This window comes from Panthera uncia, assembly GCF_023721935.1.
Source record: "Panthera uncia isolate 11264 chromosome B2 unlocalized genomic scaffold, Puncia_PCG_1.0 HiC_scaffold_24, whole genome shotgun sequence".
In the NCBI taxonomy this organism is placed as follows: Eukaryota; Metazoa; Chordata; class Mammalia; order Carnivora; family Felidae; genus Panthera; species Panthera uncia.
Window position 1 is genome coordinate 115,885,047 of NW_026057580.1, and position 13,028 is coordinate 115,898,074.

Here is a 13,028-nt window from a genome sequence, read left to right on the forward strand (position 1 = left end):
ATGACTCTGGGAGTGCCTCACGTTATCTGACCTTCCAGCAGGACCCATACCTGGCCCTGTGGGACCTCGTCCTTCTTGTCTCTGTCCATCATGGGGATGGGCTGTATTCCCAGCTTCTTCATCTCGTCACCCTAAGATAAACAGGGAAAGCCAAGATTGCTCAACTTATCAACGGTCACAAAATTCTGACATTAACGAGTTCCCTTTATGCATTAATTTCCTTCAAAATGGATAACGTTTCTGGCTACTGATCCACACAAGTGTCAAAACAAAAACTTAACGTATCATTGTTTGGTGTCTATCCTGACGCCGTCTGTTCCGGTTCCACTGTGTGCGAGTTAGTGACAGGTACAACAAGAGGAGTGGAGTAAGCAGTGATGGCCAACAGAGCCTGGAACAGACCTCGCGGCCTTCTCCTCACTTACGTTTCAAGGGAGTCTTCGTGTGTGTTGAACGGGACGGAGCGAGGCTCTAGAGAGAAATGTTGTATATCAAGAAGAAACACGAGCCTGCTAGAACGGTGTAACTGGCTGTAAGCAGGGCAAAGGTTATAATCACAGATGTTTATATTGAAGATTGACTGTGTCGCAGCCTCTGGGGTAGGTGACTGGTGGCTATTCTTTCATTCAACCTTCATGGAATACTAGGGAGTTAGAAATTATTGTCCCCATTTTACAGATTTTAAACATTCTTTCCTTCTTTTTTAGTTATTTGTTAAAGACCATTAAAATCTTTCTTAATACATCCCAACTTTTTCCTTACTACCCCATGTCCCTCACATTTCTTAATTATTCGATTATTTTAATTATTTCGCAATCATGCTTACGTTTAGAAGTCAGATGCACAGAACTAAGGCCATCCTAGATTTGCTAAGGTCCAGAAATAAAGGTCAATGACCCTCACGAAGATTTCCAGGTACAGGACAAAGGAAGCTGTCCTAACGACATGAAGGCACGTGAGCACAGCTTTTGCGATAGTGTGGTTGCTTTTAAACGTTAACATCAGGGGTTCTCAAACGTTTTCGTTTTCCGTTCTGAGCGAGTGAAGCTAGCCAGGCCTCTTGCTCGAGGATACCGCGAGTGCAGTACGTGAACGGATCTCGACTAAACAATGACCTATGTACTGTACTCCCAGACCAGGATAAATGCTGACGAGGAAAACAACAGAGTGTTGTGGAGGGTACACAACGGGGACCGTCCCTAGAGCAAGGCGTGCCCAGGAAGGCTGCGGAGGGCAGGGCGGGGCCAGGGGAGCCGCCCTGGGTGGCGACGAGAGGGCCTTGGGTCAGGGAGTCCAGACAGGTTGAGACGTGGCATAGTCTGGAGGGGCAGTGGTCCGTGTAGATGAAGTCCGTGCTTTCGGTCTTTATCACAACGGCACACGGGGGCAGATTGCAAACAGCGCGAACGTGGCCACTAGCCCCCAGATGGGGCAACTGAGGCACGGGGCTGGGTGGGGGGCTGGCTGGATGAAGCCGAGGCTTCATCCCCAAGTACAAAAGCAGGATTTTCATCTCAAGCAGCAGGACATCAACGACCACACTCTGAGTCACTGCTATTCTGACTCCAAGAGAAAAGGCAAGGACTCCGGTTAGAACGCTGCGGTAATTTGGGCGCAGGGCGGCCAAGTCTTGGAGTGGGGAGGCGTGGTGAGTGCTGGGCAGAGAGTGGACCTAGCGAACCCCAGGGAGGTCAACAGGCAAGACGCAGCGACATCCGTCTCCTCTCATGGACTACGAGGTCCGTGAAGACGGCATTCCTGGGCACACTGGGAGCTTGGTCAAGCTCTCTGCACCGTTTCATCAGTGCAGAACAGAGAGGGAAAAAAATCTACGTAACACATCTGTCACATTTTCATTCGTGTTTTAGAATCCAAATATAGTTATTAAAGTATGGGTTATATCAGTTAAATAAAATTATCTGCAAAACAATAAGCTAGCTTTAGACCAGTTTCCTTATGTGGTATTTACCGAATGTACCTCACGCGAGAGTGTGTATGCACAATGTGTAAGGCATTCGGGAAAAATAACACAAGTATAATCAGCTCGAGGCCTGCGGTCCTCACGCAGCAAAAATTTTTCTCTTTGCCATCATGAAAACAATTCAATGTCATAAATCGTTTCTACTAAATTTTCAACTGAATGGTTTTCTGGTTTTTACTTTTTACAACCATTCTTTCATACGGGTGAGGCCTAAGGTTTGAATCACCAACTACCAAACTCTCCGCCCTTCAAATTTAATTTTACTTCTTCCAACCAAATGAGGTACCCGAAGATTTAGTTTCACTCTCCCCACCTCACCGTAATCTTTGAATATGCAAGGGCCTCGCTATTTGCGGAGTCATTTGAACAAGAGAATATTCCACTTACTCGTGGACAATTCAGAAAGAAAACGGAGAAATAAAACCCTGATATTTTGATCAGAAATAAAAATTTCTGATAATTTAGATCATCCAGTCAAGAAAAGGTATGAATTAAAGTAATATCCACGGTTGTTTCACGTATCAGGAGTTTTAGGAGTTAAAAGCACACATGCTCAGTAGAACTCCTAATTTGCAGCTGAATTAACTATCTGGTATATTCGCAGAAACTCATACGTCTCTGGTACAAGAGAATTATCTCCCAAATTTCCAAGTGCGGACACATACAGCGTGTGACACTGAGGGACTCACAATGGGCTGTACGTCTGCGTAAATGTCTTTGTATCTGTGCAGAAATGCTAATTCCTCTACTGCACGTGATTGACAACGGTTTTCCGAAGGAACCAGCACCCAGAGCAACTAAGATATTGTTACGTAAAATACCCGCACGTTAACGTTCTCGTCCAATTTGTTCTCATTTCCGCGTTCATATAAAAATCGAAAACATACCTCAGCCCAGAATTCTGCATATATATCATTTGCTGTCAGTTTTGTAACCGGCCACAGTTTTGTTACGGAACAAAGATCACAGGCGGTCATCATCAAACCAATGACACGGTCTCTGGAACACAGGAACATAAAACGGGTCAGCGTGGCGTGGGCAAGACAGGCTAGAAAGGCGTCTGCATTTTCAGGAAAAAGAGGCTTTAAACAGGCATTCCTTCGCGACGAGGAGGAGGGAGCTGACGGTACAAAGCCAGCAGGCAGGGACGTAAGTGCAACGAAAGCGCGGTGTTAGCCCAACTGGAAGGGCATCGGTCACCACTGTCACCTGCCGCGGGAAGGATTCGGCGGTGTCCCTGCTGCCTGGGTACCACGGCTGAAACCAGAGAGGATGCAGGCATGTACCTAAACCCTAAGTCCTCTACTGCGCTTATACTGGGCCAGATTCACACCTTCCACGGAGTTCTGGAAACGCACGGGGCAAAGAAACCTGAAGAAAACAATCTACCCCGATCCTCTTGTTTCTGGAAGAGAAACGTGAGGTGTGAAGAAGTGAAGCGAGGTCCCCAAGGCGCTAGCAGCTGGAGACCAGGCCACAGCGGACACGGGTCTGTCCCCCGAGTCTGGGCTGGGAGGCTGGGGGGCTGCCGCCGGGCGCTGTGCGGACCCCGACCTCCGCGGCTTCGCACCCACACTCTGACTTCCCTTTTCCAAATATGGGTTGGTTTCATCCTTCCTCTCCAAGAAAAAGAAAACACTGCTTAAAGCCTTCCAGCGGATGTCCGCCCTATAATTTTAAGGGATGTGGTGTAGAGACGTGTGTTCGCCCTGAAGGGAATCTACACTTATGGTCACACCAACTGCTAATGAGGAAGGAATTTTCATATGCCGACTTTAACTTTTGTGAAGCAAATTACCTAAGTTTGACAAGGCGAATGATGAAGAAAGATACAAAACTGTGTAGCAGGTGAGATGTGGCCATTGCCATTTCAGTGCAATGAGTCTTTGGGATCCGTGGCACCTAAAGGCTGCCTGCTTGTGGCTCACAGATGGTCCCCTTCGGGGGGCACAGTCCTGCCCTGGGTCCAGAGCCCATGCCGACCAGGGCACACGGCACCAACACCTATCCGTCGCTTTGGCAGAGTTTCCGATCTAGTGGTACCCGTTGGCACGATTCCTGGACGTCTGGGGGCCCCTGCTTTGTCTGTGACCTGCGTCTGGGATGCTGATCACTCACGACGTTCCTTAATTTCCCATCAGCCACTTCCTTTAGGCCATTTGCCTTAGTAACGATCTCTTCTACCATTTTACTTTTCATAAGAACACGTCTCTACTGGGGCAGAACGAGTAACTTTAAAAATGTTGATGAGACTTCTGTGTATCCTTCCTGTGACCCCAAACAGATGCCATGTAAAGATCCAAACCCCTTAATGTGATCAGGAAACTCCCTATTTTCTTGATGAGCTAGTTTCCTAATCATTTTGCGGTTTCAAGGAAGAATATTTCTGGATTTGGGCTTCTAAACGGGTGAGTTTATTATCTGCTTATTCAACAGGGAAGTTCATTAAACAGAAATAGAACATGAAATAAACCGATTATTCTGTTTCATAAGATTGAAATAATCCAATCTCATTCAATCTGTATTCACATATATACCTCAACATTTCCTTCTCTTGGCTAAATATTCTAATAAGCTTTGTCTCAAAAAAGATTTTCTAGCTCATAAATCTATGAAACAAGGCATGTTAACAGAACCGGGCGCTGTAAAACACAAGGAACCAATTTTCTCCCTGGAAAGGATTTCACGGGGAGCGTTGGTACTCTTAGGGTTGAAAAGATTACGACCCAGTTGTCATTCAGATGTTACTGTCAAGACAACTTAGACAAAACAACTTAACAGTAGTTATTTTACTGTTAAGTAAATAAATAAATAAATAACATTACAATTTTTTTTATTAAATGCCTTTGATAAGTAAAATTACTTATTTTTCATTCTCAGTGACAAATCAGTTAGATGTTCACGGTTGTCTGGAAATATTAATGTAAAATGGAATCGTTTTATTTGTTTCTACGAGTGGGATATAGGCCCAATGGGGATAGATGATTGATTCATAATGCATTCTAACAACCGTCAAAGGGGTGGGGGTCACGGTTCAGTGTACTGATGATGCGACCTTACATAACCTAGCCACCGAAAGCAACAACGAGGCCAACACAATGTCACAGATGATTCCGTGGTAAGTAATCTCAGGGGGTTTGACTATATTTATTTACTCCCAACATTCTGAACGTCTCTATGGATCAGGCCCAGTTCTAGTAACGAACCGAGTAGACCCTGCTCTTCCAGAACTAACATTCTAACAGGGAAAAGCAGAAAACCATGTCGAACGTTGCGCTGAACAGGTTTGTAAAAAGTGTTTTGAGAGGCAAAACCACGAAGCTCTGTGAGAGAGTCCCGAGAGAGATGACTAGGCATGCAAGTCCTGATGTGTCACGAACAAGTGTGGGGTGTTTGAGGAACAAACGACAAGCCGGTCTGGTGCACATCGGGTGCCGCCCGGTCTGGACACAAGGGGGGAGACCATTGTTCCAAGTCAAAAGGTCAGACCCTGGAGGATGTGAGCAGGGGGGTGACACGGTCCAGGTTGTGGAGAGATCGCTGTGGACAATCACGCACACAACCGCAGGGGCCAGGGCAGATGGGGACAGACCGTTGAGGAGGACACCACAGTGGTCCAATGACAGCAGCATGACTCGATGGCAGGAGTGGACACAGGGAAGGGAGAGGAGGAGGGCTCCGGATATCCGCCTCTCACCAGGGGACATATTCGTCTTCTCGGAGCCGTCCTAACCTGAAAATTCTCTCCCCACAGCGGAAGATCACAGGACCACAGAACTCCACGCAGGTGGGTTACTGATGGGCAGAAAGGAAGCCCCAGCTCTCCCATACTGCCCCCCCCCAGCGCCCTCCGACCCCCCGTTCTCTATAAAGTTCATCAGTCAAGGATGATGAATGATGTCCTATTGAAGAAAAGTAGAAACACACAGCTGGACCAGATGAAACAGAATTAACTTTATAAGAGTTCAGGTAGAGACATGACAAAATATAAAGAATGAATTCTCTATGGGGCGCCTGGGGGGCTCAGTCGGGTGAGCATCTTTGGCTCAGGTCACGATCTCACGGACTGTGAGTTCAAGCCCCGCGTCGGGCTCTGTGCTGACAGCTCAGGGCCTGGAGCCTGCTTCGGATTCTGTGTCTTCCTCTCTCTCTGCTCCTCCCCTGCTCAGTCTCTCTCTCTCATTAAATTTAAATAAACTTGGGGCGCCTGGGGGGCTCAATCGGGTGAGCATCTTCGGCTCAGGTCATGATCTCACGGTCTGTGAGTTCGAGCCCCACATTGGGCTTTTTGTGCTGACAGCTCGGAGACTGGAGCCTGCTTCGGATTCTGTGTCTTTGTCTCTCTCTGCCCCTTCCCTGCTTGTGCTCTGTCTCTCTCCCTCTCTCAAAAACAAATAGACATTAAAAAAAACTATAAAAAAAATGAATTCTCATATGGTTATTATTACATTTCCTTATTTGTGTTAATATCTGGAATTCAAGAAGAATGAATGGCTCGTTCAATTTCCATACCCAGCTGGGAACGGTAGACTCAGTGTCTCCAACTCCCTATCATCACTGCTCCCTAGGCTCTGACCTCATTCCAGTCTCCCAAATATCTACTAACATCTTAACAGTCAAATAACAGACACACAATGAAGTTTATTTAAAAACATACGTCCAGCTTATGGGCTACACACATTAACTCACAGAGAGAAAAGGAGCTTTGGAGAAGCATCCTTTTTTTTTTTTTTTTTTTAATTTTTTTTTTCAACGTTTTTAATTTTTATTTTTGGGACAGAGAGAGACAGAGCATGAACGGGGGAGGGGCAGAGAGAGAGGGAGACACAGAATCGGAAACAGGCTCCAGGCTCCGAGCCGTCAGCCCAGAGCCCGACGCGGGGCTCGAACTCACGGACCGCGAGATCATGACCTGGCTGAAGTCGGACGCTTAACCGACTGCGCCACCCAGGCGCCCCTGGCCTATTCTAGAGCTTCATAAAAATGTTTTCACATAGTACACACTATGTCGCTCAACAAAGTATTTGTGTGGCTCATTCATGTTGTTGCATGAATCGGCAGTCCCTAATTTTTTTTTTTTTTTAATTGCTGGATAGAACAGTACTCCATTGTATAAATGTCACAAAGTGACTATCCATGCACCTGTTGTTGGAATTTGGGTTCCTTCCAGTTTAGATATATCATGAATAAGGCTGCTGTAAACATTTGTGTCTGAGTCTCTGTGTGAACAATATGCTTTTATTTCTCTTGAGTAACCTAAGAGTGGAATCACAAAGAAACACACATTTAGTTTTATAACAAACTTCCAAAGTTCTTTCCAAAGCAGCTGTACATTTTACCCTCCCACAACCAGTATATTAGTATTTTAGCAGTTCCATATCGTTGCCAACAACTGGGTACCGTTGATCTTTTTAATTTGGCCAGTCTAGTGAATGTGTAGTGCGTATCATGGTATTAACTTGCTTTTCCTTACATCGAAACATGTTGAGCAAAATTTATGTTCTTATTGGGGGTTGGGTCTGGAAAAAATCTTTCTATTGCAAGCACTGAAAAAAGGGGGGAAAGAACGATAGATGATACAAAAAAGGAGAGAAGAGGGAATCATATAAAGTAATCAATTAAAGCTACAAAAGGTGGGAAAAGAGTGGCAGACAAAAATAGGAACAAAGAACAACTGTGAGGAATAGAAAACAGTAATAAGTATGACACATATTAACGCAACTGTATCAATAATTACTTTAAATGTCAGTGGTCTAAAGATACCAATTAAAACAGGTCATCAGAGGAGACCGAAAAACAAGACCCAACCAGACCATATGTTGTCTACAAAAAACCCAGATTAAATATAAAGACACATGTAGATTAAAAGTCAATGAAAGGAGAAAGATACCAGGGAACATTATTCATAAGAAAATGGGAACAGCTATATTAATTACAGAACAGACTTCAGAGCATGGAAAGTTATCAGCAATAAAAAGGAGCATTTTATAATAATAAAGGGGTCAGTTCTCCACACAGAGAAGGAAACAGTCAACAACACTAAAAGGCAACCGACGGAACGGGAGAAGATATTTGCAAACAACATATCTGATAGAGGGTTAGTATCCAAAATCTATAAAGAACTTCTCAAACTCAACACCCAAAAAACAAACAACCCAGTTAAGAAATGAGAAGACACTGAAAAGACATTTTCCAAAGAGGACATCCAGATGGTTAACAGAGACATGAAAAGATGCTCAACGTCACTCATCATCAGGGAAACAGAAATCAAAACCACCACGAGATACCGCCTCACACCAGTCAGAATGGCTAAAATTAACAACACAAGAAACAACAGGTGTTGCCAGGATGTGGAGAAAGGGGAACCCCTCTTGCACTGCTGGTGGGAATGCGAACTGGGGCAGCCACTCTGGAAAACAGTACGAAGGTTCCTCAAAAAGTTGAAAATAAAATTACTTTATGACCCAGCAACTGTGCTACTAAGTATTTACTCCAAGGATACAAAAATACAGATTCAAAGTGGTACCTGCACCCCAATGTTTAGAGCAGCATTATCAACAACAGCCAATCTCGGGAGACAGCCCAAATGTCCACTGACTGATGAACAGATAAAGAAGACGTGTTATATGCACACAATGGATACAGTGGAATATTACTCACCCACCAAAAAAAGAGAACGAAATCTTGTCATTTGCAAGGACGTGGATGGAGACAGAATGTATTATGCTAAGCGAAATAAGTCAATCAGAGAAAGACAAATATCATATGATTTCACTCATATGTGGAATTTGAGAAACAAAACAGATGAACATATGGGAAGGGTGGGGAGAGAAGAAAAGGAAACAAGCCATAAGAGATGCTTAACAACAGAGAACAAACTGAGGGGTGACAGAGGAAGGTCGGTGGGAGATGGGCTAAATGGGTGATGGGTATTAAGAAGGGCGCTTGTGATGAGCACTGGGTGTTGTATGAAGTGATGAACCAATGATTTCTGCTTCTGAAACCAATATTGCACCGTACACATGGACTAAAAAAAAGTCAAAACAAACTAAAAAAAGAAAAAAAATGATAGAACTGCTAAGGACAAATAGATAAATCCACTATTATATCTGGAGACTTCAGATTATATCTGGAGACTCAGAAATGGGCAGATCCGGTGAGGGCACGTGAGTATTCAATAACTTCATCAAACCACTGGATATAATTGACATCTGTAGGCTACTTTATCTAACAACTGTAGAAAACACATTCTTGTCAAACTCACTTGGAACATTCACCAAGACAGACTGTTTTCCAAGCCACAGAATACACCTTAACAAATTTAAAAGAATAGAAATCATGCAGGGCATGCTCTTAGACAACAATGGAATTAACGACTTATCTAGTTATAGCTATCAGTGACAGAAAAATAGCTGGAAAAATCCCCCATATACCTGGAGATTAAATAAAGCACTTTGAAATAACACTCAGATCCTAGGAGAAATCAAGAAAAAATTTGAAATGTTTATGACTAAATGAAAATGAAAACACAGCTTACGCAACTTCTGGGGCGCAGGGAAAGAAGTGTTTGGAGAGAAATTGATAACAATACGTGCACACCTTAATGAAGATAAAGTAAAAACATCTAAGCTTCTACTTCAGGAAACTAGAAAAAGAAGAGCCAAGTAAATCCAAATCCAAATGAAGCACAAAAAAAGAAGTAAGAATTAGAGCAGAAATCAATGAACTTGAAAACAGGAAATCAACAGAGAAAATCAACCAAATCAAAAGCTGGGTTCTCTGAAAAGATCAATAAAAATAAGCCTCTCTAGCCAGTCTAACTTACAACAACAACAACAACAAACCAAAGAGATAATTTGTACTAGGAATTTGTATCTCATTCTCAGAAATGGGAGAGTGAATGTCACTACGGATTCCACGGCCACTAGAAGGACAATGAAGGGAATACTCTCAGCAACCCTATGCCCACAAATTTGATAACGTGGATGATATGGACCAATGTCTCGAATTTGCCAAAACAAACACAAGAAGAAACATAATCCAAATAGGCCGATATCTATTAAAGAAGTTGAATCAATAATTAACAACCTTCCAAAACAGAAACACCAGACCCAGATGGATTCAGATGGTGAATCCGACCAAATATTTAAGGAAGAAATTATACTAATTTTCTATAATCTCTTTCAGAGGACAGAAGCAGAGGAAACATGTCCTAACACATTCCATGAGGCCAGCATCACCCTAATACCAAAACTGTGCAAAGACATTACAAGGAAACTACAGAATGGTACCTCTCATGAGTATAAATGCAAAAACCCTCCATATGACATTAGCAAATCTAACACTGTATAAAAAGAATTATATACCATCCCAAAGATGAGTTATTCCAGGTATGTAAATAAATTTCAGTACTCAAAAATCAATTAATGTAATCCATCATACCAACAGACTAAAAAGAAAAATCACAGTATCCTGTCGGTAGATGCAGTAAAAACATTTGACAGAATCCAACAGTCATTCATGAGCTAAGCATGGGGGTTGCAGGGACTGTCTTAACTTGATAAATATCTACAAAAAACCTATAGTCAACATCATACTTAATGGTGGGAAACTCAAAGCTTTCTGAGTAAGATCAGGAACAAGGCAAGAATGTTCTCTTTCACTACACCTTTTCAGTACTGTACTAGAAGTCCTTGCTAATGCAATAAGACAAGAAAAAGAAATAAACGATATACTGTTTAAGAAAGAAGGACTAAAACTGTCTTTGTTTACACATGGTATGACTGTCAATGTAGAAGGTTTGAAAGAATCAATAAAACCATTTCTGGAACTAATAAATGATTACAGCAAGGTCACAGGATACAAAGTTAACATAGCAAAGGCAATCATTTCCTATATACCAGCAAAGAACAAGTGACGTTTGAAATTAAAAACACATTACTGTTTACATTAGAATCACCTACAAAATGAAATACATGTTCATAGGGAGAAGCAAAAGCCCCAGGATAGCCAACACAATATGGAAGGAAAACAAAGTTGGAGGACAGATACTACCTGACTTCAGTATTTACTATAAAGCTACAGTAATCAAGAAAATGAGGTAGTGGAGAAAGAGTAAACAAACGTATCAACGGAACAGAGAGCCCAAAACAGACCCACATAAATATAGGAAAATCATCTGTGACAGAGGCAAAAGCAATACAGTGGAACAAAGTAGTCTTTTCAACAAAGGGTGTTGGAAAAACTGGACATCCACTTGCAAAAAAAAAAAAAAAAAAAAGAAAAAAGAATCTAGACACAGACCTTAAACTCTTCACCAAAAATTGACTTAAAATGGATCATAGACGTAAGTGTAAAATACAAACCCAAAATACTCCCATACGGATACCAAAGAATAATCTGCTACTATCTTGAAGCTCTCTTCTGCTGCTGGCATTACACTTTGTAAACACCTGGTACTCAGTAAGTGTTGGCATACAGATGGAGAGGCTGATGTCAACCACTGTGCCTGAAAGTACTGCGTGCCTAGCCCTTGAGGACTGGCTGATGGGGAGTTCTCCCAGCTTCTGACTCCTGGTTGTGCTGCACAAGCCCCTGGCCGAGCCTCCACCCCCATGCGGCATCAGTTGATCTCCTGTCCTCTATGGCAGAGCTTGTTTTTTTTTTCTTGCTGTACCCTCCCCCCATTCTGCGACTTCCTCCATGCTGTCCGTCTGTCTTTCTGCTGCTGCAAGTGTTTGCTCTGGCCTAGAAACACCGAGAACAGAAAACTATTCAGTTCTAGGCACGTGTACAAATTCTTCACCTTCCCAATAGCCTGGCCAGTTTCTTCTTACCAGGACACAGTTGAGTCTCCGTCTCAGGATTTCTTGAGATTGGCGAGCTGAAGGCTCTTGCTCTTCTCTCAATGGCACCGGCCAGCTCTGATGACGTCCTCACTGAAGGGGCAGGCAACCATGGGATTCCAAGGGCTCCAAGGAACAGAAATGGAACAGAAAGAAGAAGGCCTCTTCTGGTGAAGCTCAAAGGCTCCCACCCTGCATACGGGCCCATGTGCCCGCACGTGCCCAGCTTGAGTCAGGACACTAAGCTCACCTTGCCCCATTGGTTTGGGTGTTAGTTCATGGCAGCTCTGATTACAGACAAGATCAAACCATACAGTTTTTGATTCCATGTAATGCTATAGTGAAAATGAGCCTAAAACTGCTTTGTACTATGGTCATTATGACTCTCTTACCTTCCCTTCTCCATGAAACCTTTCATGAGTCATGGCTGGAGAATCTCACTATACCCCACTGTCCCAAGAAGCCGAAAGGTACGATTCCTGGGGTTTCTTTCCCCAGCAATGAACCCAGTCCTCCCTGCAGGACTGTTATTCTTGATCCAAGGTTAGAACATCCGGTAGGCCATGGCCTGGTAGGAGACGTTCCCTTACCTAATTGCTACCTATCCAAGAAGGAAGACAGGTGTCTGGTGTAAATTTACCTGGGTGGGGATGAGACAGGACAAGGCAGCCAAACAGGCCCAAAAGGTGGCTGTCCCCTACCCAGGAAGCTTCGGGGAAGTCTCCAGGCTTGGCCAGGGTCTTCCCTCCCCAAACTCAAATAGGCCTCTGTATTCGTCTGTCAGGGTTGCTGCAACAAAGCACCACAGACTTGGTGGCTGAAACAACACAGCACTGTCTCACAGTTCTGGAGGCCAGAAGTCCAAGATCAAGAGGTCTGCAAGGTGGGCTCCTTGTGGGGACCATGAGGGAAGGATCTGTTCCAGACCGCTCTTCTTGACTTGCAGGTGGCCATCTTCTCCCTGTGTCTTCACACAGTCTTCCGCCACGTCTGTATCTCAAGTTCTTCTTCTAAAGATCTCAGTCATACAGGATTAAGATCCACCTCTATGGCCTCATTTTGTCTACCTCTTTCAAGACTGTACCTTCAAATGCTGCCACATCCTGGGAATCAGGATTTCAACACAGGAGTTTTTTTGGGGGGAGGGGGGTGGGGCGGGGGACACAATTCAGCCCATGGCAGTACCTAGAACAAAATTTTAT

General features: G+C 43.8%; 1 protein-coding gene across 8 annotated transcripts in view; it reads right to left on the bottom strand.

Annotated features, from left to right (window-relative positions):
- Positions 1 to 13,028, bottom strand: part of PDE10A (phosphodiesterase 10A) — a 595,277-nt gene that overhangs the window by 7,300 nt on the left and 574,949 nt on the right. For all 8 annotated transcript variants that reach the window (XM_049654571.1, XM_049654575.1, XM_049654578.1 and 5 more), the window contains 2 exons: positions 2,869 to 2,980; positions 51 to 131 (listed from right to left, as the gene is read on the bottom strand). In XM_049654571.1, coding sequence (XP_049510528.1) covers positions 51 to 131; positions 2,869 to 2,980 — 193 coding nt within the window. The remainder of the gene's footprint in view (positions 1 to 50; positions 132 to 2,868; positions 2,981 to 13,028) is intronic.